Source organism: Clinocottus analis, unplaced genomic scaffold, assembly GCF_023055335.1.
Source record: "Clinocottus analis isolate CAN_PGR_092001 unplaced genomic scaffold, fCliAna1.0.p SCAF_7, whole genome shotgun sequence".
Taxonomy (NCBI): Eukaryota; Metazoa; Chordata; class Actinopteri; order Perciformes; family Cottidae; genus Clinocottus; species Clinocottus analis.
In genome coordinates, this window is record NW_027176229.1 from 5,433,016 (window position 1) to 5,458,480 (window position 25,465).

General features: G+C 42.1%; 2 protein-coding genes across 2 annotated transcripts; both read left to right on the forward strand.

Moving 5' to 3' along the window:
- Window positions 1-1,072: 1,072 nt before the first annotated feature.
- Window positions 1,073-8,353, forward strand: nipsnap1 (nipsnap homolog 1 (C. elegans)). The gene is made up of 10 exons (XM_068605265.1): window positions 1,073-1,225; window positions 2,648-2,766; window positions 3,409-3,454; window positions 3,850-3,944; window positions 4,276-4,346; window positions 4,507-4,647; window positions 5,809-5,840; window positions 5,955-6,049; window positions 6,892-6,975; window positions 8,158-8,353. Exons 1-10 carry the CDS (start codon window positions 1,143-1,145, stop codon window positions 8,220-8,222), a joined length of 831 nt encoding a protein of 276 aa, XP_068461366.1. The 5' UTR covers window positions 1,073-1,142; the 3' UTR covers window positions 8,223-8,353.
- Window positions 8,354-9,209: 856 nt separating this feature from the next.
- On the forward strand, window positions 9,210-24,391 carry castor1 (cytosolic arginine sensor for mTORC1 subunit 1). The gene is made up of 9 exons (XM_068566875.1): window positions 9,210-9,556; window positions 14,936-15,006; window positions 17,654-17,847; window positions 18,305-18,440; window positions 19,384-19,507; window positions 19,963-20,079; window positions 20,341-20,423; window positions 21,022-21,116; window positions 23,404-24,391. The coding sequence occupies exons 1-9, from the start codon at window positions 9,444-9,446 to the stop codon at window positions 23,473-23,475; spliced, it is 1,005 nt and encodes a 334-aa protein (XP_068422976.1). The 5' UTR covers window positions 9,210-9,443; the 3' UTR covers window positions 23,476-24,391.
- Window positions 24,392-25,465: the final 1,074 nt, after the last annotated feature.

Sequence of the window (25,465 nt, forward strand, 5' to 3'; positions counted from 1 at the left end):
CTGAATAAAATGCATTTATATCAAATACAACTTGTTAAATACCCAATCAATTTAAAATGAAGTTTATTTAGAGATAGTTTGTTCAATTTCCCAAAGAAGCAGTACTGCCTGTGTGCATGCCTGAAATATAGCGTTGTTAAAGTCATTGAACACGGGCATACAATACAGGTATTGAGTATGAATCTTTTTAGATATGATCTGATTTGATGTTACATAATGTCAGTGGGTAGAATGATGGAGAGGATCAGAGTGCACTGCATTGTGTATGAAAAGATGTGAAAGTGGGTTGCACAAAAAGGATTTAAGTACTGCATGACTAGTCTAATAGAGAAACCTGCTTTGAAAGAATGATCCACTGTTAGATAAGAGATGTTTACTGCAGCGGGACGGCTCAAACAGTGTTGGATACGATACGCTGTCATTTGGAGACATGTATTCCTCCTACATTCACCCCAAAATGATCTGCCATGACCGAGAAAAGTCATGTTTTTGCATATTATTAAATGGAAAAAAGTAATAGCAGATTATGTATATCTATTTGTATAACATACTAATACATATGTGTATACTTTGCATTGGTTTATTTGTCGTATTTGAAATACAATTTGCATTGTTTTTAAGTGCAATGTTTATGTAATTAATGTTGCCTCTACTTCACTTGATTACGTGCAATGATTGGATCGTAAGGATTTTCAGTAAAAAATTATTTACTAATAAAAAAAAGAAACAAATGGAGCAGTTGCTAAACTATACAACAATTAGATATACTTTCAGTAATTTTATTTAGGTCTCTGAAAGGTGGTATCAGTCATATTGTATAGTAATATTAATAGTTTACTATACCTTTATGGGCGTAAATGACTAGTTATTGCTTCATTATTAATGCTGTTTTGTGACATAACACTTATATCTATACGATAATAATCACACAGATATCCAAAGTAGTAAGGATGCAAATAATTACAAACAAAAAAGTATTTTTTTATTTTTATTTTTTAACTTTGAAGTATTGATCCCTGGTTAGTGCGTCACAGAGTCACGCGCATGTTTGAATTTCCGGCGGGCCGGAAATTCATGTTCATGTTGGGCCGGTAAACATTAACCAGCCTCGGTGTGTTCAGAAGACGTCGGCACTCCTGAACATGGCGACGGCGCACGTAACTTCTGCGTGGTCGAAAGGACAGAAGCTGTTCAGGTATTCTGTGAACCTGAACCACGCGACCAGGTAAAAAAGCATTTACAGTAACGTGACCGGCGTTTTGTTAAAGGGTCGTTGTGACGCGGAGACGACGAGTAACGAGCTGCTCACGGTGCGTTTGAAACTTGGGAAATAATATCATTTTCTAAATATAACTCCTAGCCAGCACGTCATTGACTTCATATTAATATCTGTCTTCGCTCAGGTGTAACGCATTATATTGGCTGCTTGAGACGGTGAATTATTGCGTGCATATTACATAATGCTCGTTAATAACAAAACAAGCAGAAAGCTTGCCAAACCAACTTTCTTTTTTCTTTTTTTTTTGCTGGACCTTTGAACTTCGCCCCGTGGAGCTGACTCTAAATGTAAAAGAGCCTCGACACTGGATGCATTTCCTCTAGCTGGCTGTTTAAAACCAACAAAAAAACTCATTTCTGTTTTGAATGCTGGGTCCTTGCTTGTGTTATTTTTGAGAGGGAGCCATGGGAAATGCATTTCTAATTATAGTTCCCAATTAAAGTCACTGGCCCTTAAGGATATTAATAACGCAGAAATATCGCTGACCTTGAAAAGTTTGTGGGTTTTAGAATAATGAATAAAGCCTTTAGAAAATGTTTGTGCATCAAAAGACGGCCTTGAAAGTGACACATATGAGTAAATATATTTACACAGTAGAGCTCCCACAAGCCGTAAGAATAACAAACCAGCTATTCTCTTTGGGCTGTACTTGGTTCAACACTTCACACCCTGTGAAAAAAATTAACAAATTGAGATTAACGTCGACATTGAAACAACTTTAAAATGATTTTTAAAAAGCATAATGAGTTTATAAGTAGCTATGAAAGTCATAACGAAGAATCGGATTTGATATCCAGATGAATTTCTGAGCTATTTTTAACACTATATATTTCTGTATATAATATTTAACTAATTTTAACATGTTTTTGTGATTATGAGCCATGAATAATACAATTACACCTTCATGTGAGTGTATAACCGCTAGGTTCGGCCCTGTTTGCTTTAATGCCACTATAATAGTCTTTTCCTGTTCACTAATTTTGGGACAGTTACTTTAAAGTCTTACATTTTTTGCTCTCTATGACTTAGACAGACAGTTATTCATGTCGAAATTCAGATTGAAGCATCTTGGATTAAAGTGAATGCTAGTCCCCTTTCATTTCACTCCAGAGTGGGTGAGTAGTTTTATGCTGAAGACACAAGTCAATGCATTCAGCCCACTCACTCAAACTGTATGTATGTTTTTTTTTCTTCTTTTTTTAAATATGTATCAAAGGATATTAGCATGACTATCTTTTAGCCCATATGTTACGCATATCTCCACAATCCTTTTAAGTTTTTTTCTTTTTTATTATCAACAACTTGTCCGTTTTAATGTCGTTGCTTTGAGCCCTTTGTGAAACTTTCTTTTATCTTGTTTCTGTGTAGGAGGTTTTCAGAGAAAGGCTGGTTCCGCTCCCCGATTGTGAAGAAAGCCGATGCCAGGAAAGATGCCCACTCCAACCTGCTGTCAAAGAAAGAGACCAGCAACCTGTATAAAATTCAATGTAAGCACAAAATCTTTCTGTTACTTTCAAGTGGCGTTTTCAAGTGAGGTCGCAAGGTGCCCGAACACAAGGGAATGTGATGCAGTTTTGGGGGATAAATACATAATGTTCATTAACTTCAATCCGGACTGGCCTCAGTGACCTCAGAGAAACAACTGAAAGTAACATGAGAAACAAGCACTGGACTGCAATGTAACACGTCATTACCGCTCACGTAAATATATAAAATATATATACGTATAAACATGCAGGCGGCAACAAGTTATTTCATAATAGTTAACTGGGAGGTTTTTAAGGGGACATCCCACTGCTTTTTTTTGCTCTGGCTTTTCTTTCGAGTCTGTGGTGATAACTGTGAACTGTGTCTGTCTCTTGCAGAGAAATCTATCATTCTTCCCAGGGCTTTGATCTTTTTTTTTTTGTGGCGTACATCACACCATGTAGGGATTTCAATTTGAACACTTCATCAGCCGTAGCCTATAACCTATTGAGAGTGAATCAGTTTTGTATATAGAAGTCTTTGCTGAATCGGAGTGTGAAATTACTTTGTTGAAGAATTTGATGGTTGCTTGTATTTAAAAATGGGAAAGGAGCAAAAGAAAAACGCACCCATTTCTGCAAAGTCTGTCTCTTCTTTTTTAGTTCACAACGTCAAACCAGAACGCCTGGAAGACTACAACAACCTAGAGTGAGTGTGTTTGCTGCTATAAAACATTCTCTGAATTAAATGCACCAGTCACGTTACTATTTTTAATAAGTTCTGTCAGTACTACCTGGAAAGAAACTGTATATACTTCCATACAATCTGAAATATTAGGTTAATTATGCTTTGAGTCAAGGAGCAGCAAGAAAGTTTCCCACATTTACAATATGGACATTATTACAAAGTATTCTTCAGAGTAATTTAGCCTAAAAATGAAGTAAGTATACAGCAAGTTGGACAATCGTGGCCTTCCCGCTCTCTGCGGGTTCTCCAGTTGGTCATTGTGGTGACGTATCTGTATATTTATAACTGCTTCTGTCGCACAATCAGTGTGTGAAGAATTTCTTTCTTCTATTCTTTCACACTGCCCCTTTTTTTAGGGCTGAGGTGCAAAACCGGCTCCACGAGGACCAGGATTACCCATGCGAGGTGGTGGGAAGCTGGAATACCTGGTACGGAGAACAGGACCAAGCTGGTAAGCGAAAAAAAAAACAAGCATCAAAAAGTGGCGGGAAGAGTCTTTTTCTGTTTCTTCGGTCTCGAGGCCTCCTGAACGACACCATTTCATTCTAGTATGAAATAAATTGTTTGGCAGAGCATCACAGAAGAATGTACACACGCTACCAGATGACTCACCGCCAACAGCTCTCATCCACATATGATCATTTACAGTGTATACTATACATTAACAGCACGGTGACAACAGAAGCGCTCACATATCGATGGAGGCTCTTCTGATGCGTCGTGCGGGTGGCATCAGTCCCCGCACGGCGCGACAGTGACATCTGCTGGTTTGTTCCCCGCAGTGCATCTCTGGCGGTACAGAGGAGGCTACCCAGCGTTGACCGAGTGCCTGAAGAAGTTGAACAACAACAAGGTTGTTTTTGTCTTTGTCAGACGCAATAGGAAATTCAGTAAAATGCCGATATTATAAGTGCAACACAGACGGATGTTTTATATCAACTTTGTGCAATTTAATTTCACACTGAAGCACTGTAGTATATCTTTGTATTTTCTTAATATACAAACTTCTTTAGGAATATGGAGAGTTTCGAAAAGAGAGGGCTAAAATGTTGGTTTCGAGGCGAAATCAGCTCCTCCTGGAGTTCAGTTTCTGGAATGAACCCGACCCCAGACCAGGACCCAACATCTATGAATTGCGAACCTATCACCTCAAGGTATCCACATATATTCCACGCATTAGGATTGCATGACATGTGACATGTATTTAAGTATTGCTCCATTGATTTAATTTGAGACTCTTCACAGTTAATCAGTCAGGTCCCTCAGCTGTGTCACATGTATTTTCACTAACAATTAAATCCATATGTAACGCTTCTCTACATAAAAAGACAACAGGATCAGTTGCAATCTAATTATTCAACTCTAATGGTTTACAAATGTTTTCTGAAGATCTTTATTTGTTGTATAAATCAAGAGACACGATGAAGTTGATAATGACAATGTGTAACGTAACAGCCAGGGAAAAACCTAAATATGTCTTGTTTTAAGGTCGAACATTTTCTGCAAATCAGGCTGTGAATGATATATGAACAATCCCCTCTGTAAAAACCTTCCTAACATGATTTACTTAGATTTTTTAATACGTTTTCGGAAATTGTATGTTTTGAATGTGCAAATTAGGCATTAACTTATAATAGTTAGACAAAGTAGTATTAGACAAAGTAGTAAACTTGGATATTTTCTTTCCAGTATACATTTATGGAAGCAAAGTAGCACAAAATCTCAAAATGGACCAGTGCATTAAAACAAATCCTCGCTTTGAAACTTAAAAAACTGAATTCCTGAAGCTTATTGCTGTTTTTTTGTCTACACACTTTTACGCATTTTCACTTATTGTTATATTCACATCGCTGCCATTTCACTTATTCTCAATATGTTATATATTCACATTCTTTTGGGCTGCCTGCTATCTAGAAGGAGTGATGCAATCGTCATCTTATCCCTCTTTATCAGCGAGGCGTGTTTCAGCCTTCAGATCAGCTACTGACCGGATGCATTTTGACTGCATTATTATTATTATTTTTTAAAACCAAGACGTCATACAATTATTACATCCCGCGGTACTATTTCGCCCCTCCAAAAGGCCGCTCTTCCTGCCCGTGCGGCTCACACGTAGCATCGAGTTGGTCGATCTGTGTGAAATAAACTATGAACGAGCTGTCGGTGTGACTGCGCCTGTTCATATCGCAGCACTTTGGCTGATTAGGATGTGTGTGTATGTCAAATAAGTGTCCCGTGTGAAGGGCGTCGTGGGGCCATTTATTTAATGTCCAGTTTGAAGCTGTGTGAACATTTCACCTCCTCGTGTGTTTCAGCCGGGAACTATGATTGAATGGGGAAACCACTGGTAAGGCTCAACACGCTTCAGTTTGCTTCAAATATATAACCTTTTCCATTGTGAACATGAAGCATTACAGGTGATTGTTACACTTCTGAAAATAAAATAAATGTCCTACAACAGGGCGAGGGCAATCAAATACAGACAGGAAAACAACGAAGCAGTGGGCGGCTTCTTCTCCCAGATCGGCGACCTTTACGTGGTTCATCATTTGTGGGGTGAGTGTGTCATGTTTGTTCATCGCCTCCGAGATATTGGGTCGGGTGTTTAGGGACTATGGGCGAGCTTTAAAGGCGATGGGAGCTAAACAAACTATGATTCTGTACAAGCAGGAGTTCAAACGGATGGAACATGGTCTCGTGTGATTTTTTTTTTTTTTTTTGGGGTTGATCATTAAAAGCAGGAATCACTGAAGTAGAACCACTGCATCTATTGTCCTCTACATGTTCCCATTGTATAATTTTGGCGTGCTGATTTACATTGTTGTTGTTTTTCAGGAACTCAAGACATCTATTTCATGTCTGACCTTGAGGCAAATTTGTGATTTTTGAGATGAATATGATTGATTTGACTCGTGCTAAATTGCAGACAGCACGGATAAAGTGTTTTACACTTGGCCGATTGTTTTGTATTTTTATGATATGCAACCATGTTAATATGTGATCCGTATTTCTGTGTTGTTGTAATCAAGACAACACACTACCACAGTGAGATGCGGATGTTGATATAATATGAGTGTCAGCATGACTGGCCTCTTTCATGAATGACAGCCTCTGACATATTAAAAAAGCAAATAAAATACCCCTAACTACATAACGTGTTATCTAGATGTAGGCAGTTTTAAAGGGATTTGTATAACTTTGCAAAATTAGTTTGTTTATTGCTATATCTCATCAAATTGAGGTTTAACTCAGTTGAAAATGATTTATGTCGCTAGAACAACAGCTAGCCTGACATCAATTTCTTCAGAATATTAAAGCTAAATGTTTTCTTTGAGAATGGCATGACTTTATTCACAACTAATGTCATATATATGCGGTTTGATCAACTGTGTTTACAGCTTATGAAAGCCTCCAGTCCCGGGAGGAGACCAGGAACTCTGCGTGGCTGAAGGAGGGATGGGATTCAAATGTGTATTATACAGGTAGGAGATGCAAACCAACCGCACATATGACGTGTAGCGCATTTCAACCAGGAGAGACCAGTCAAATAAAGAAAGGTTAATTGTTTCTTGTTGAGAGATATTTGACGATAAAGTCTCAGAGTCTTCGGCGCTTAGACTCGACAGGGAGACAGTTATATTTTTAAACGCGAAGATGATAGGCTGATAGGCTAGCGATGTAATTGAGGAGACCAGCCGATCTACACAACTGGTGTCGTGATTGACGCCTCAAACAATGACAGCGAGTGAATCGTGAGTGAGCATCCGTGAGAAGTGATTCGCCGAGTCATTTACAAGCCAATATTTGTCGTGGATTAGTATGTTTTGCAAGAAGGATTTAGATCAATCACTGAGTGAAGTTTTGCTTTAAACTTCATTTGGTGCTAAAATGATCGAGATCGGAAGGCAGATAGGAGCGACGACTACATGTGAGAGAAGTATAACTGAAACAAGATGGAGATCACATATTGAGGTTGACAGAATCAGTGGGTCACCGGTTCAAAAAGACAACTTTGGTATTGAAGTTCTGGGAGTTTCCTGGGAAGTGTAATGAAAAACAGACGAGAGCTCAGGCAGAGATCAGAGCAGACTTTCCTCAGGGACTGTGGAGAGGAGCGCCCACAGGTGGACAATGAGGCAAACACAAATATTAGTCATGTTTTATAGCAGCAAAGTGAACAGGTCGGCACAGGTTGTACGTACAATGTCAGTTGGCATATTATAGGAAGGGCTTGGCTTTACATTACATTTCATTTAGCTGACGCTTTTATCCAAAGCGACTTACAATAAGTGCATTCAACTATAAACAACAATTTCTTCGAGAAAGTTGAACTCCAAAGTGCTATAAGTAAGTGCCATTGAAGTGCTACTAAAGTACTACTATGGCTTTATTTAAGTAAGTTTGACAGTATTTTCTCTGTACTCGTGCCTCAACTCCTTCAGACACATTCATAGCGAGATAGAGATTATCTGGTGGAAAAAAACGAGGTGACAACAATGAACATGGTGTGATGACGGCATCCTATTGAACACACAGCACATGTCCTGACCTGTAACACTGTGAAATAATGTGAATATCCTGCTTCACTTTGAATCATATCATGACGCTGTTCTTTGAGTCTAAATGAAACTCTATAACGTTTGTTTCTCTCCGTCTGTCCTCAGTGCCTCTGATCAGAAACATGGAGTCTAGAATAATGATTCCCACCAAGAGCTCGCCTTTACAATAAGAAGATGACTGAAGCTGAGAACATCTCGAACAAAAACTCATCCACCAACTGCCAGAGCTACATCTACACCTATATTTGCACGGCAGCCAGCTGGTCATGAAAGGCAGCGAGGCCGTATTTGTGTGCATACATTTTGCCTTGATTTCGGTGAAATAATTAGAAAAAAAGGAAACTGGCACAATGAAATGCCAAATGATATGCTTTACATTAGTTGCATGCATTTTACATTATATATTGAAAATTACATAATTGTGTAGAGTTATTTAACTTTCCTGCCTTTTGTTTTTATCGAGAGTTATAATGAAGGGCTGTGTGTATTTATTTCTCACAATGAAGGAAGAGTCTCCACCCAGCGTTTTATGAATGCCCTTTTATGACTGTGAATCCCACAGATTGAGATCACACTGAGCTTCACAGCTGTGGCTTTGATCAAATAAAACATGTCAGATTTGAAATGCTTAAAATAGCTGGTCCTTTCACTGATTTAAAAACAGAAAGTTGTGCAAAGAGCTTCGCAGAGCAAATGTGTAACTTCTGGTATGAGGTGGTCAGTTGTAATCCCCCCGGGACCAATGCTATTAGGACAAATAAAGTTTTGAAGAGGACAACTGGAACTTGGGAGTATTACTGCTATAAAAGAAAAGCATAAAAACATTGAATCAAAGCTATACAAAATTTGAGTATGCCAAACTATTTTGATGGGTAAAACATGTTTTAAGCTAATCTTGTGATAGTAATTCAAGTTGTGCTTATTATTATAATACCGATCTATAGGTGTGAAGCCAGCAGCTGGTTATGTTAGCTTAGCATAAAGATAGGAAAGGAGGGCTGGCACGGTCCAAAGATGACAAACTCCAATGAACATGTCATTTATTATTTTTTTTCTAATCCAAACAAAGACCAAAGTGTCACACCTTCAATAATAACCTGTAGCTTTAAGAGAAGGGGGCGTGTCCCTTCTGGGGCTGTCCCTGTGTTTGAATATACAGTAGTTCAGCGGGGCTGGAGTCGGATTGCGTCGGATGTTTTTTTCGCCTTGAAAGACGAGCACAGCCGGGTGTGGGTTGCATTAGTCGGCTGCGCTCCTCGTCCAGGCCCCGGACTGTGTTTGTGTGCGTCGGACATTTAAATGACATCACGCATTGAAGGGAAAGAGTTCTGCTGAGCCGCGTGCACACTCGCAGCAGACTGACTGCGCAGCTCGCGACCCGACTCTAAAATATGGACTTGCACATATTGGACCACAGGCTCCGGGTCATCAGCATATCCAAGAACGGGCTGGTGCACTTCACACACCCCCTGATCAAACTGATCTTCCTCCGGAACAGGACACGGTAAGAAAGCTCCGTGGTGTCGCGCCGGTGTGAACCCCCCCCTCCTCCTCCTCTTCCTCCGGTAATCTAAGCACGGACACGGCTAACCCACAGCGCCTCTTCGTGCCCTGGGTGGCCGAGCCATTAGTGGGTTGTTTGCCCGAGCATGCCCTGCTCTGCCTCCACGCAGGATCTCCTGCGATGCATGTAGGCTGCTGGGAACTGTAGTAGTTTGAGACCGATATTTACGCTTTGGGAAACAGCACAACGGCCAAAAAAATATATATAATTATATAGGATTGTAAATGCATTGATTTATTTATTTCATTTCACATTCTAGGTGGTTCGTTATACATTTGCACAACACCTTCAGCAGTGTATTCAGCGCAGTGCATATGTGCTATGTGAACGTGGATTTGTTTTAATTCTGTAAAATGCATCAAAGCTCTCAAAAAAAGCATCCTCTGTACCTTGGAGGGGACCTTGTTTCTCCAGCACCAACTCGACCTTTGACCTCTTTTGTCCCAACCCAGCAACTCTAGTTTCTGAATTATCCGTTGGCAGTTTTCAGCTAATCCCATGGATATCCTTTTCTGTTATGCAATTGTTTATTGCTCTGGCTGCCCCACATATGCAATGGCGAGAAGAAAAGCTTCAACATCTGTCTTTGAGCTGCCTGTGACACGTCGGACGGGCTCAGTGGGCTCAACCACTGCTCCCGTGTCGAGCTGCAATAGAAGTTGCAAACAAATGTCAGGGAAGATTTGCTATTTTTCCCCTCCGTCTGATTGCCTCTGTGCCCTGTGATGTCTGGATACGACTCACTGTCTGCCAGGATTTGCTCATCGAAAGCATCCTACTGGTATCAGCATCACAAGGGCTCTTTTTTAATAAGGTGTTTACCAGGAAACATGACTGGGCCATGTGTGCACAAGTGGCTCAGGATCCTCATGCTTTGTCGACTGATGCGGAGGAATGAGATTTATATCATGTCCTTTCAGGCACGCCACATCAGTGCACGCTGGCTGCATCCATCAGCACTCATTTGTCTCCGAGTATTGGGTCGGCTTCTGACAAGTCACGCTCGGATGGACTGATCCGAGGATGTGCTGTGATCGAGTCGGTGTTTCTGAGGCACGGGCCGGTGGGTTCCCGAGCAGTCTTTCTAAATGACCAGTGAATCATCAATAAAGTCAGTGTTCTGTCTCATGAGCCCACACTTTCATTTCAGCCGACAGTGTTGCTTTCAGTGTCCGGAGTGGAAGAAAAAGTCTGCTGAGCCCAGAATGGACCAGAAAAACACAGCATGCATGGTGCCCTTCCTTTTGGATTAGGAGGCCTGTCTGTTTTTCAGTGTGTTGTTGTGCATGCCTCGGAGTTATGTCATCGGTATACTGTGGTGTGACCGTGTTTTGGCCGGTTTTTCCTGTTTATTCTTCTATAGCCGAGTTTTGCGGCCCCCCACCCTTCTCCGATCAAACTATAGACGATGCAGACGGGGAAGAGGTGGAGATTGAATTCATAGCAACTCGAAACAATGGAGCAAAAACAAGCCCGATGGCCTCTGTTGGTTTTAGCCATCTCCCTCTTTCAGGCCTCTGCTATTCATGAGAGAGCAACTCCCAGAGCGTGCGCGCAAAGTGGTTCTGAAAGCGGTCCTGAGCAGAATTTTAAGGAGGTTATCGCTTCTATGAGCCAGGCGCATCTCAAATTGTACGAAGGTGGATTTGTCTGTCTCTGTCATCCAACACAACTGAGGCACACCTGTGGTTCAGAGGATGGAAGTCGCCTTTGAGACTTTTGCCTCGTCTAGAAAGGGAGAACCCCTTGTTTGATGACGCCCAGCGACGTCGGCTGCCCCGTTTAATCCGCGAAGGTTGCCTTCGTGTTGTCTAGAGGGTTAATGTGTGAGGAAAAGTGGGGGCATATGATTTAGGTCCGGTCTTGAATTTGGTCTGATGTTCAGTCTGCAAATCAGGCGAAATGTGTGCTTGTGTTTTGCGTCACAGGCAAGATGATTAGTGTCTTATCTTCATGCATTCTTGGTAAAAGTATGAAATTAATGTATTATACGCTTCAATTGAGCACTGAATGAATACCACCATTAAGGGGGGATACAATATGGGCCTGCATGCTGTCCGTTTGTAGTCTGCTAGTGTCCATCAGTTGTTGTTTGGAGTTTATGGGCGTGGTAATAATCAAAGCCCAGTGTCAACCTTAGATATTGCTCTTTAGTGTACTGTGGATGCATCTCTGCAGGCTCCACAGAGTCCTCCTTTCTAGTCTTTGGCGGCTCACTAACAGAGCCCCAGTTGGAACAATGCGTCTGCTGAGCCAGAAACACGAGGGGTGAGGGGTGTGGGGGGGTTCCCACTTGTCTGCTTTAGCGGCCTGTTAAGGTTGGGGCTCTCTCTCGTTCCCCCTTGTTTACACAAAGCTGCCCCCTCTACTCTTGATAACATGCAGGGATTTCAATAAAGAGAAAGGGGGGAAAAAAAAACCTTTCCCATTGTTCTGATAAAAAAATAATAATTGAGGAGGCCGTGAGAACGCTGCAGATCAGTTTGTGGGAAGCTACGAAGGTAGCGGACAGCGTGGACGTCCTCTGACTGCTTGTGGAAGGGGGGCTCACTCCCAATACACCACGACATCAGCTCGCTCTTATCATGTTTCCTCAGCTGGAGCATCAGTTGCGGGACCGCCACCTTCCCCTCGCTCCCTCAGCACCAGCTGACCGGCCCGGATCAAAGGGCTGACCCGCGTGCATTCGGTTTTCATCTTACCCGCTCGGCCGCTCCCTCGCTACCTGTTGCTTCCTTATCCCGTTTGGGTATTTATTTCTCCTCCTCTTTCTTCTCCTCCTTTGTGTCACTTCAATAAGAAGGAACTTGTTTTTTTTATTATTGCAAACTCGCTATCATCAGCGATCACACGCCAGCTATGTGTCACTGTTACGGAGTGCTGCACAAACATGTTTGAGTACTCAAGTACTCGTTGAATCTAAAGTTTCCCCACAGGCCAAACCAGCCAACCATCTGAAATCAAACAAATCAGTGATATGAAACCTAGAAAAGTAGCACATTTTATTGTTGGAAGATGAGACTTCTATTTTATGATGATAATAAAAAATTTGATTTTTAGTGGCAGATCGATCAATTTACGTTGATGCAAAATGGTGGTAGTCTGTGTTTGTCTGAATTTTTACAGTGGGCGTTTTTTGGGGGTAAAGCATTATTTTCTTCTTTCCTTTTTGGAAAGATGGCCGTTGAGGACAAATCTTGTCATTTAAAGCTGAACAAGCATCTTTAGTTTTAAGTAGTGTGTCTATCAAAGGTGGTTCAGACTTGAGCTTCCAGAAGAGCTCATCTGATGTTTGATAAAGCAAATCCTCCCATACTGTGTTTCTTTTGGGCTCCTATTTGCCCTCTACTTGTCTTGTCTTTTTGTGTTGATATGGAGTCAAGTGTACATGTAACAAGCAGAACAATTTGGGAGCATTAGTGAGGTTGCTGGCCCTCCTTTTTTGTCAAACCATAAAATGAATTCACCTTACAAAGTTCTGCCAAGCGATAGAACAACATCTTACCTTATTTCACATTCCCGCAATAAAAGATATCAAGTTGTATCCCCCTTTTTCATGAGCAGTACACAGGCATACTGTTTAAAGTCATCTCCACTAGAATGTGAGGATTCAATAGTCCAATAGGTCTCGGTGGCAGCAGGCCCAGCGGGCCGACCGAGGCTTCCTTTTCACCCGCAACATTTTCCAGCTCATTCTGGGGGACCCCGAGGCGTTCCCAGGCCAGCCAGAAGATATAATCCCTCCAGCATGTCCTGGGTCTTCCCCGGGGCTGAGCCCGGCCACCCTGCAGAAGAAGCTCATTTTGGCCGCTTGTATCCGCAACCTTGTTCTTTTGGTCACGACCTAGAGTTCGTAACCATGAGTGAGGGTCGGAACGGAGACCGACCAGTAAATGAAAAGCTTCGCCTTCAATAGCGATTGCAACAACAACAAAAAACAACGCTCCTAATCGGTCTGGTCTGTACGGAGAAACCAAAGCACGCAGGATGCCTCACAGACAGGATTCCCCTCGGGTGGCTCGACGCAACAACTTCAAACACGCATGAGAAAAAGCTCCACACACTCGGATCAGTGTCCCTGGCAGAGTAGATGCTTGGCACCCGCTACCTGCAGGAAACTGCGAGCGGAGGAAGGTGAGGGGTCAACAGGAAATAAGGGGGGGGCAGTGTATTACAAAACAATGGTCTGGCGGAGCTCGCGAGCACAGCTGTTAGTTACTGTTACAGTGTTCTCTCACTTTGTGTCTCTGTGGGGTGATTGTCCCATCTCCTGACGGGGATTACTTTTTTGCTGAGTCAGGAGTATTGCTGTCTCACTCCAGGCTTCTGCTGTAATGGCCTCCGCTTGACTGATAAGCAGAGGAAGGGGAAGATGTATTTCCAAGTGAGAAGTTTCTTTTGGAAAACAGGAAAATGCATCTTTTCTATTTTTTGAGGGGAGCGGGGGGGTGCTTCAAAGAAAACAAAGGGGGTCATCCATGTAGAAATTGCCCATTGCGTCTCTCTCACACAAATGAATGTCAAACTAATCCTTAAAAAATTCCACAAACTCGCTCCTTCATAGCTGCAACGTTTTCTTTCAGTGGTATTCTCCGTATTACTCATTATAGGAACAGGAACATCCCATGGATGATTGATTAACACTAAAACTACTATGTTTATTGAAGTTTTTGCTCAGTATGGAGGTGGACGGATGGCTCTAAAGTACTACAGTGCCCAACAAGAGAAAATAACGGGTGCTTGAGTACGTCAATTCAATCTCCGTGTTTTTGCACTTCCCAAAGGTATTTATTTGGTTGATGGAACGAGAGGTTCAGAGTACAGTAGAGTCGTCTTAAAGGCGGATGTTATCCAAGAAAATGTTTGTTTTCGCTGCCCAGTTCTGTCCTCAATCCTTACCGAATCCCACGGCTCTATTCACTTTTTTTTGTTTCCTTTTCACAAAGGCAACATTCAATAGAACTGAACACTGTGGCTCCGGCCAACCAGCGGCCTTTTGAAAGCAAATGCTTTTTGGCCCCGAGCCTGATGAATGTACGCAAATACCAAACTGGAGATGGCGAGAAGTAGAGTGCATTGTAGTCTGGGATCCTGAAGGTTTGGTCTTGTGGAGCGCCCAAACAGTGATGGTGCTCGCTGATGCGTGTGTTGTGGAAGCCCTGAAACCAGCGTGGAACTTCATTGACTTTATCCCTAAAGCTGTTATGACAATCTGACGCCCGTAAGTAAATAACCCTGTTCTTCCGCTCTCTCTCTTTCTACCACCCCTCTCTTCAATATCCTCCCGTCCCTCTCCCCATCTGCACCTCCTGCTCCCAGATGCAAGTTTTTCAGTCTGACGGAGACGCCCGAGAACTACACCGTCGTCCTCGACGAAGAAGGATTTAAAGGTAAAGCACGTCTCTCGTCAGGCGAGGGTTGGTCCTCCTTCACTCAAACGCCATAAAGTGAGAGCATGAAGCATACGCCGTCCTTATCTTTCTGGTTACGTTATGAGATCGGTTTACTGCTCACAGGCACTCTTATGTGAAAACAGTTGTATAATTTCTTTTGTGGCTTTCGGGTGGCCCGGGCGATGTCATCATCAGGGTTATAGCACCACCGACCGTACACAAGCATCTAATCATATTCAGGAAATCAAAAAAACAAGATCAGAAAACTTTAAATAGCCTCATGTTTCATTAATTATATTCAACTGCAAAAACAAAAGAAGCTATTACATACGGTCCACTAATTATATTACAAAAAGAAGCTTGCTAATAATAATAATACTAATGGCTGCCGAGACCAGCGCATAATGTCCCTTCCTTCTTTGTTCTCGTCACAGAACTCATGAGGTAAGATGTGTGTATACGACCACATAATCTGGAAAATAAATAGTTTTTCTTGTCCCAAAGAGAGACGGTTGGTGGACACTCTGCGTGAGCGTGTTAGCTGTTGCTGCTATTCGGTGTTTCTGACTTACAGCTCAACAGAAACCTTTTCTCTTCTTTGAGCTACACTTGTGGTCCAAACCATATTTACTGTAAATGTCGGGTTACAAGCCGCTACTACCTTTTTGGTAGGTGTCCCAGCTAGCTCCCCTCTGTTGCCAGCTAACGCCGCTGCTAGCGCCCTGCTAGCGCCCTGCTAGCTCCCAGCTAGCAGCCACCGACAGTAGAGAGACCAGCTCGACGCCCGACGTGGGCAGTAGCAGCAGCACCAACGGGGAGCTAGCAGTAGCAGCGGGAAGCTAGCAGCAGTGCTAGCTTGCAACAGCGGTAAGCCCACCGAACGTAAGAGCGGCTTGTAACCCGACTTTTACAGTAAATCATTTGTTACATAACATATATTTGACAGAAAAAGGGCAGTCCCATTCCTCATGGATGTAAATTACTCTGAAACGAAAGTCAACCAAAGGTGAGCTCAATCATTTTTATTCCGGGTTTCTTTTAAATATTCAAGCTCCTCAAATGTCAGCGGTTATATATATTTTTTATTTGAAAAGTTCTTCCAAACCAACCGATAATGGAGATGCATCATTCATATTCGTTACTGAAGCCTCTTATGTACCCGCCGCTCCGGGGGGAATGCTGGGTTTCTTTTTAAATTATTGAGTGCGCATATAAAAAAATGTCATGAGATAACTTCTGTTATGATTTGGCGCTATATGAATAAAATAAATCCACCTCACCTCTGATTGACCACACTCTGGGGACACTAGTCCACTGTATAATTTACTGTGTACATGTTACAGTCCCATCCGCTCTTCAACCAGCCCATTTCTGTTGGGTCGTTTTACGCGGATATGGCTGTTTAAAGGCACATATTGCCTCCGGGTGCTCCGTTTCTTTCAGCCTCCTCTGCCCTCCTTCGAACTGAGAGCCTATTTTAAGAGGTGAACGCTGGTGTAGCCGAGCCACTCGGGGCCGTCTGAGACAAATTATGCCAACCAGAAAGAACAGTAGCTCTTTGAAGGAGAGTAAGGGAAAGTATACGTTTTTTTTTTTAAATTTTGCTCAATGATGCCATGACCACTCTGTTTTCTGCCCCCTCTGGAGGTTTTGGAGACTCAACTCAAATGCACAAAGAAAGTTTTCTCTCCTTCCGAGCTTTCTGTTGCTGTAAGTCGAGCCGCGTACGCAGAGCTGTGATTCTTCGTGTCGACGTGGTATTTAGGTAACGCTCTTAAAAAGGTTTGTGCGCACATTTCCCAAAGTCAACCGAACCAATATCTCGTTCCTTCAGCGTCTCGTTCACTCCCTGGATAGGCACCTGTTTCTCAGGTAGCCTCCAGCTTCCACTCCTGCTTTTAAATTTTGGCCGTACCGGGCTCGCGGGTTGTCACAGCTCTGACTGACGGGTCGCCATGTTCGACCCTTCCTCGCCACCAACTAGGATGGTTTAACTTGTGGCTGTGCTGGTATAAATAGCAGGGGTGTTTTAGGTCTCCACAGTAAAGTGTGTGTGTGTGTGTGTGTGTGTGTGTGTGTGTGTGTGTGTGTGTGTGTGTGTGTGTGTGTGTGTGTGTGTGTGTGTGTGTGTGTGTGTGTGTCGTGAAGATGTTTAACACTTTTCTTTAAAGTTTTTTAAATCCTTGTTGTAATTGTTTTTGAAAAGTGTGGCTGCATGACAGTTGGACATGCATCTTTTACATCCCTGGTGGTTTGTTTTAGCTCCTAACTGCTGTTCCTCTTCCTGTTCCTACTAACACCCTTGAGATTTGAGTATTATCTGTTATTCTAAATTGGATGAAAGTGCATTTCTGACTCCTTTTTAGAGCTCTGTTGTCTGAATTGGCTCTGAAATACTTGCATATGATGTAAACCTGACACCAGCAGTGTTTGCAGCTGTGGTTTCAAAGAACTCCATTGATGGAGCAGAGGGCAAGGTACCCTGCTTTGTTTCAAAAGCATCCTACATTTCTCATGAAGTGACTTTTGTGCATTTAATCCCTGCTAACTGATCATGTTCGCTAACAGCCGTTAGTGGCGGATATTGTGCCGATGGCCACTGATTCACTGAGCAGCTTCTTTCTCCTCTCGGCCCCCCGTGCAGAGCTCCAGCCCTCCGAGCATCTCAAGGTCGAAAGCTCCATCTGGCTGCCGCTCAACGTGGTCTCCAACGGCAACGCCTCCAGCAGCTCGCAGGCCGTCGGCGTGACCAAGATCGCCAAGTCGGTCATCGCCCCTCTGGCCCAGCAGCACGTCTCCGTCTTCATGCTCTCCACGTATCAGACGGACTTCATCCTGGCGAGTCCCGTCCACTTCTGTCTTTGTCCCGCCAGCGCTCGCCAGAGCCCTGTGTAAACGTTCAGGGCTCTGTAAGACATAAGGATTATTTAGGGACTTCTGTGGCAATTTTTCAGAATCTCTAAATGTACAAAATACCTTTTTAAACTCACAGTGAGACCTTTTCACCTCCTGAGCTCTGCCTGACAAAAATAATCCACAGTGTCGGCATTTTGTCAGGAATTCCCTCCCAACAGAGCTGAAGGCGCTAAAACATTAGTTGATGTATTACATGAGGAAACGTTCAGTAGGCAAAAATAGATAACACCTTGACAGACGCTTTGTGTCAGCAGATGTGTTAATGGTCGACATGCTGGTTGAGCTCGAGTGTTTCCTTCTTCTTTTTTTTTTAAATGAGCCGCTGTGATGTAATCTGACCTTGTACGTAATGCTGATGTTCCACATCTGCGCTGGGCAGGTGAAAGAGAAAGACCTGTCCGTGGTCATCAGCACTCTGGAGGAGGAGTTCAACATCTACAAGGAGGAGGGAGGAGAGTCGGTCCCGATGCTTTGTCAGGACTTTGCCAACGGCTTCCAGAAGAACGGCAAAGAAGGTAGAGGAACGTTTTGACTACTAAGAGGAGGACGTTAAGATCCTCTAGCGCCACCTTCTTGTTGCAAAGTGTATAGATGTGTCACGGGTCACAAGGTGAACGTGAGTGCATCATTACATCATTGCCATTTCTCCAGAATTGAAGTTCCTCGAGAAACGTGGGATGGTCTAAACATAAATATGATTCATGTACATATGACAGTATTGAATGCACAACTGCAGCTGCCTTTGTCAGACAGCAGTGGTGTAATTCACATCTACACTTGAAAATAAAAGCTGTTTATTGCATTATAAAACAAACTTTTATTCCTTCATGATGAAACAATAAACTGAAAGGTAACATTGTAATCCATAAACATAATTCATTATATGCATGGGATTTCAAATTGCAGAAACGAGAGTGCTTATCATGAGTTGTATCATGTTTAAGCCTGGCTTCGTCTCACTAATACCCTGTGAGCCAATATGAAGGGTGAAATTAATAAGTATAAGTATTTATAGAGAGAGGACCTTGCTGTTGAAGGACACCTGTTGTACTTCACAAAGCCATGTTTGACTTCACCAAACATTGCAGTTTATGACATTATATGAAGAAACAAATGCAAATCTACAGCCTTCTTTCACAGGAAGGTTTTGTATGCCACCATGAGGTACAGAACATGCTGAAAAACAATATTTCATATTTTTCAGTCTCTAAGATGCCGGCTTCATGTCAACCTCTAAGACCAAACGTGCTGAATACAGTCTCGATTAAAAAAAAATAAATAGACATCTTTAACCGTTGAATGAGTTAAGATGACGGACGATCCCGTCATGGGAGTGTGAGTATAAGACAGAGGGGTTGTTACAGTCTGCATTTATAGGAATCTCTTGTATTTTACAGTTTTAATAAGCGCTGCAGAATCTGCTGCTCTCCCAATCTAACACCGTCTTTGCTCCTCCAGCCATCCAGCCGACACTTCACCCGGTGCTGATTCCGCAAAATCACTTCTGCGTCATGTCTCTGGACCCGGACACGCTGCCGTCCATCGCCACCACGCTCATCGACGTCCTCTTTTATTCCAACGGGTGAGACTAGCGCTCGCTCACACCGCCGCAGTACCTCTCTAAAGACACAAGGTGGCAGCACGCGACGCCAACTAGACGTCTGCTTGCTGGCTTTTTTTGTTTTTTTTAATAAATACATTAAACTTGACAGATGGCCACGCAGGGAGTGCTGAGTCATGACATGATGAGTGAAAACTTAAATATGAGACACACTGACCATATTGTAAGCGTAGAAGCTGTTTGTGCAGGCAAATTTCCATACACAGCTTTTCTTTTTATTGTATTGCTTGCTTTTCTTTTCCTAGACTTGTGAAAGTCTTATGCAGGAAAACACTATACGAACAAAACAAAATTAAACAGAATTCACCCTTTTTTCCCTCTGTTTTGACGTGTGACTTCAATAAATCACCTTTTGAATGCTAGTGGCCAACTTTAGCCACTTTAATGTCTCACCAAATGCCTGCTTTCCTCCGCAGCCCTAAAGAGGATGCACAGTCGTCTCTCAGCCAGGACTTGGACTGTATCAAGTTCTTCTCCTTCTCCCTCATCGACGGCTACATCTCCCTGGTGATGGACACCGAGGCTCAGAGACTGTAAGGAACCAAATCCACCTTTGGTAATGCACATTAAAATGCTGGAACGGCACAAACCGTGGCGCAAAACAGCATCCAGCAGAGAGCTGAATGTTTAAAAATAAATCTAATTGTAATAATTTCTGATCTGGTGTTTCGGGCGTCTGTATTTGCGAGCTTTTATCTGGCGATTGCTGCGAGAGGGGATTACTCTGAAATGTTCTTGTGTATGTTTTCACTCGGTTGCTCGGTGGAAATCAATGCTCGATCTTTGTGCTTTAGGTTTCCTGCTGATCTTCTCTTCACAAGCTCATCCGGGGAGCTGTGGAGAATGGTGCGTATCGGGGGACAGCCGCTGGGCTTTGGTAAGGCCACTTTGTGTCTTTCAAACACGTCGACATGTTTTAATTTACTCCACGCGCAGACCAGATGCTGAGATACTGTACCAAAATAAATCCTTCAATGTTCTGTCAATTAGGTTAAATATAGGCAGACACATTGATTGACATGTGACTGGAATACACTGTGAGGTAACATACAATGACCCTCTGTGGCTCTGAAAAAATACTTCTTAAACAGGAGTCTTCATTTCTCTGAAATGTAATTGCAGGTGTGATTACTACCTTTTTTCTTGTTTTTGACCTTTACGTTTTTGACCTTATGAAGTTTAAAATAAATGTGAGCTCTATTTTTCCCTTTTTAATTAATTTATTGTTGTGTAAGTTGAGGTAGAAACTATGCAGTTATTGGGTAGTTTTTGCAAAAAAATATGTGACTGTGACTACTATTAGTATTCATTCTATGATTGTATTACATTTCTGTTACTTAAAGTCAAGTGCATGTCAGCTTTTAAAAGAATAGCAACACTACGACACCTGTAAGAGAATCACGTTATAAATCCATGCAGTTTATGATTGTGATAATGACATCGGTGTATATTTTCTCCACACTCTCTATTTTCAGATGAATGTGGTATTGTTGCTCAGATATCTCAGCCTTTGGCTGACAGCGACATCTCTGCCTATTACATCAGCACCTTCAGCTTCGACCACGCTCTGGTGAGTCCAACGTCTTCACGTCACTATTCAGGACACCGCCGCCGCTGTCATGGAAGTCCAGATGTTGACACATTCATGACTAAGAATAAATTTCTCTCACCGCAGGTATTTTAGGGTTTGGTTCTTGTTTCTTAATGTGAGTGATTTAGACAGAAAAAGACCAGGAATGTGTCACGTTTACTGGCATTCCTGTGCGGCTTACACACGAGGAGCGCTCGAGGCAGCTGATTCCAGATCAGACAGGCTATAAATCTGAGAAAAACAACGAAATGGAAAAAATATTCTAATGAAGTATTTGATTTGTCCAACTTAAAGTGTGAACACTATAGTATCTTTTAAAGATGCTTTTAATTGTGGACATTATTTCCACATTATTAACTATTATTTCTATTGTATCTTCATTACAATGTGTGTGTGGAATGTATAGATTTATTGACATGTTTAGACAATATTATAGTTTCTTCGATGACATTTTCTCCTTGATGTTACGACACGTTAGGTCAAGGTAAACGTGTTTATTGCTCGTGTAAAAGTATTTTTCAGCCTGAACTAACTAACTTACCTTATAACTGATCTTCAGTATTGGTTTGGGTTTCCTTTTAACACCACAGTTTTTTTTTTTGATTGTATCTAATCCTGCCACCTACGTTATCTTAACATTACCAGTAAAAGTTTATCTGGGTTATTCATTTGCTGTTACCCAGAAATGTTTTGCAGAACGTCTGCCAACTTAAGCCAAAAGTCCCTCCCACATCAATGCAAGTGCATTATTGACAAGTCCGCCCTCTTTTCAAAGGCCGATCACATCTGGCTCATGGAGTCGGTTTTGTGGTTGCTGTTAGTTTCACCTCGAATTTTTAATCATCAACGCAAATTACGCTGAAAGTTTTTACCAAATAAATTACGTTAAACTATAAAACCCTTCTGCAGCGAGTGATGAATGACGATGACAACGTCTCCTGTTACTGCTTTCATAAGTTTTGGAGTTTGAGATCAGTCTGTAGAGAAAAGCTAAAACCATGACCTCCAAATTCAGTTTTGACTTTGTGAACAACACAATACAAAATAGTTAACATTCCATGCAATGACTAAGCCGTTTGAGGTATTTATATACTGCCGGCCAACAAGCTTTATCTTTGGGTATTACGCCATACAGTGTTCAATTGGGTTGTATACACTCCTCCCTTGAGAATGCACTGTTCTCGCATGCCATGAGCTTAACATAGTAACTTAGTCATAGAGGGTCATTGCAGTCAATCATCATCATGGAATTAAATTCTCAGTCAAACCTAGTAAACCTCAGTGGTGTCACTGCGTACCAAAGAACGGGAAAAAAACTACGACATGGTAGTAATGATAATATCAGTTTTTTTTGCTGCCTGTTACAGTGTTAATCTGAAGGGGTTTTTTTTGGTGGTTATTCTTTTCATAATGCAGATTTGTGTTGAAATAGTCAGCAGACCTACAATTTATATGGTTCGATTGACACAGAAAGGAATTATCTTTATGTTGTAATGTTGAGATTTTAGCATTTGGAAATCAGTATTGTAAAAGCACTTCTCAAACCCTCACACCCAATCACAACCAAGTTTCAGTGTTTCATAAGCCAACATTAAGCAAGAACAAGCAAAGTGTACCCTTTTGACAGGTGGAAAAAGAGAGACGTAAGAAAGCTTTTATACAGATCACAAACAGTGACCCCTTCTTGGCTCTTCCCGTAGGAAAATGCAAGATAGCCAAGCATTTCTGTTTCTTCTACCTGGATGATAATTTGGTGATATATTGGATTGTGTTGCACTCATCTCATGTTGACAAAAATACATGTTTTGTATTGTGGCTTTAAGGAGTTTAATCCAGTGTTGGTATTACACTAATTAAACATTCCACATGGATTCCCACCAGGCTTCATTCAGGGTCCGTTACCATCTTGAATTGTCATTGTTATGCAGACGACACCAAACTCTACATGTATCTGTTACTCCTGAGCATCCCCATGCTGGGGGGGAGGAACTTTCGGCTCATGGTTTTGGTTTTATGGCCACAACTGTACTGTTTTGGTTCCCTCTCACAGCTCCTATTAGCTTTGTTGTAGGTTGAACATGCAGCAACAACTACCTGGAGAACGTAGGAAGCCTAGCAGCTGAATAATCAGATATTTTGGCTAAAGTTGGTCGAGACCAAGAGAGCGACCCACATGTCTGTCGGATGTGTAAATGGGCAGCGTCTGTTAACACGTTCATCAGAGTAAATTGAGAATATGTTGTGCTTCATTTTGCTCTTTCTCTAGGTCCCCGAGGAGGACATAGTGATCGTGACGGACATGCTCCAGCATCAGAGGAAGGAACCAGCCGCTAGTTGATTTCTGAAGTCCAGCCTGAGCCGAGCCTGAGAAGTCCCGCCCCCTTCACTCCAGCGCCAGTGGCGCTGGGGTGGCGGGCCAGCAGGACGAGATTCTAACCCCGTGCCTAGACTAGCACTGCATCGCCAGCAGTATTAACGACTACGAACTTGCCATGAACACCAGAAGCGCTTCTCTATGGTGTGCATGCACAGTTCTTCTGTGAGGCCTCCCCGTCTTACCTATCGAAGGCAGAATGCACTGAGTCCCAGGGGGCCCACAAGCTCACGCATGCACACAGACACACACACACACACAGACATCCAGACACACAAACTCACAAGCACAAAGTCCGATATATGATCGACTCTTTCTCTCTAATGCAGGTGGTCTGAAGTTGAATTGTTCACATTATTTTGCTGCAAACGGCGGTTCACACATACATTTCAGCAGCGCTATAAACACACAACTTAGTCTTCCAGCAATGTTTATATCATGAGGCCATGTGTTGACTCGAGCCTTCTTTCCTAATTGAGGGCTTCCTTTCTTTCCACTGAAAGCGTGAAACTTGAAAGCAAATGCTGTTGTGAGGATGTTGATCTTACAATCATTTTCATGCAAAAGAAAACTGAGAATTTATATTTTTTGACAACAAGGCTCACTCATTTTGGTTTAAGAGGAATGTGCAGATGGTTCTTATGTATTAAAACTACTACAAATTGGGTCAAGCAGGATAGTGGGCTTTGTCAGGGCTTTTTCTTAAGAGGTCAGCATTTCTTAACTGTAGTATTACCTAAGCTCAGTAACACGATGTCTTATTTTTTTGTTATTTGCACAATACACTTTTGATTTCGCTAATATCCCTCAGATGTTTTCTTTGGTTCAACTGTTGTACAATTTGAAGTAAAAGTATTCTTTAAACATTTGTAATTTTTGTGCCGCTTCATTCAATAAAATATTGAAAAAAAAATAGCCACTCTTTGTTGAATTCCTGGCATGAGCCAGTTAAATTATTAAGACTTAAATATATTCCATATTCCAACTAACGCTGACTTCCTTGTGACGGAGTGATTCCACAAATTCTGTCATTCATCACTCATGAGTCAATGATGTTCTAATACAGTGATGATCAGGACTTTCCAGGACCATCCCTGAAGTCTGACAGCCACCAGTTCAAACCATTGCTTTTGAGTCACGGGTGAGTATAACAGGAAGTACAAACCACAACAACAAACTCTCCATCCCAGCTGGACACAGCGGGGCTCCGATCAGTGAGATTCTTTAAATCGTAACAACTGGGGCAAACGGGTCACTCACTGGTCGAAAGCGAAGGCCTGGTCCTGGAGTTTGAAGCTGGACTTAACTGAAGATGAAACGAACTCGATGCATTCCTCCAGCTTTGGAAAGAGGCTGATGGGCAAAATCTAAAATTAGTTTCACAGGTTTATCTTCAGTAAATTAGTGGACGACTGAGTCTTGGAGTTTAAAAAAAAAAAAAATCCATTTGTTCATATCCTGCAAATTAGAAGTGTAATTGAATGTGTCATCTGCATAGACGTCAGATTTACCCTTTTAACCCTCCTATGGTGTTCATTTTTTTGATACTCAGCAGGTGTTTTGGGTCTGTTGGACTTTTGGGTTTTTAACTCGACACAATCGAACAATTTTACATTAAAATACTCAATAGATATTTTCTTCATCCCAATTAGAAGCAATACAAACAGCAAATATGGTTAATAATTTGCACACTTGTATTAGCCCGGGTCCAGTGGACCCGAACACCCTGTATGTAAGATAAATGTGTAGGAGGGGTTACGGTGCGCCGTCGAGGAACATTTTGTCTGACATATATATTCTTCTCAGAAAATGAGCCAAGGCCAACGATTCTGAGTATGAAAAAAATAATGAATCATATTATTTTTGCTTTGATGAAAAATGTAAACGGGTCCCACGGACCCGAACACCATCCAACTGATGATCTGTCAAAATGGATGTATGCATGTTCTCTCCG

Coding starts and splice junctions, on each gene's coding strand:
- nipsnap1 (XM_068605265.1), top strand. CDS start 1,143: ATGGCGACGGCGCACGTAACTTCTGCGTGGTCGAAAGGACAGAAGCTG. Junction 3,455..3,849: donor GAAGACTACAACAACCTAGA/GTGAGTGTGTTT, acceptor CCCTTTTTTTAG/GGCTGAGGTGCAAAACCGGC. Junction 5,841..5,954: donor ATTGAATGGGGAAACCACTG/GTAAGGCTCAAC, acceptor GTCCTACAACAG/GGCGAGGGCAATCAAATACA.
- castor1 (XM_068566875.1), top strand. CDS start 9,444: ATGGACTTGCACATATTGGACCACAGGCTCCGGGTCATCAGCATATCC. Junction 9,557..14,935: donor TTCCTCCGGAACAGGACACG/GTAAGAAAGCTC, acceptor TCCTGCTCCCAG/ATGCAAGTTTTTCAGTCTGA. Junction 18,441..19,383: donor CCAGAAGAACGGCAAAGAAG/GTAGAGGAACGT, acceptor TTGCTCCTCCAG/CCATCCAGCCGACACTTCAC.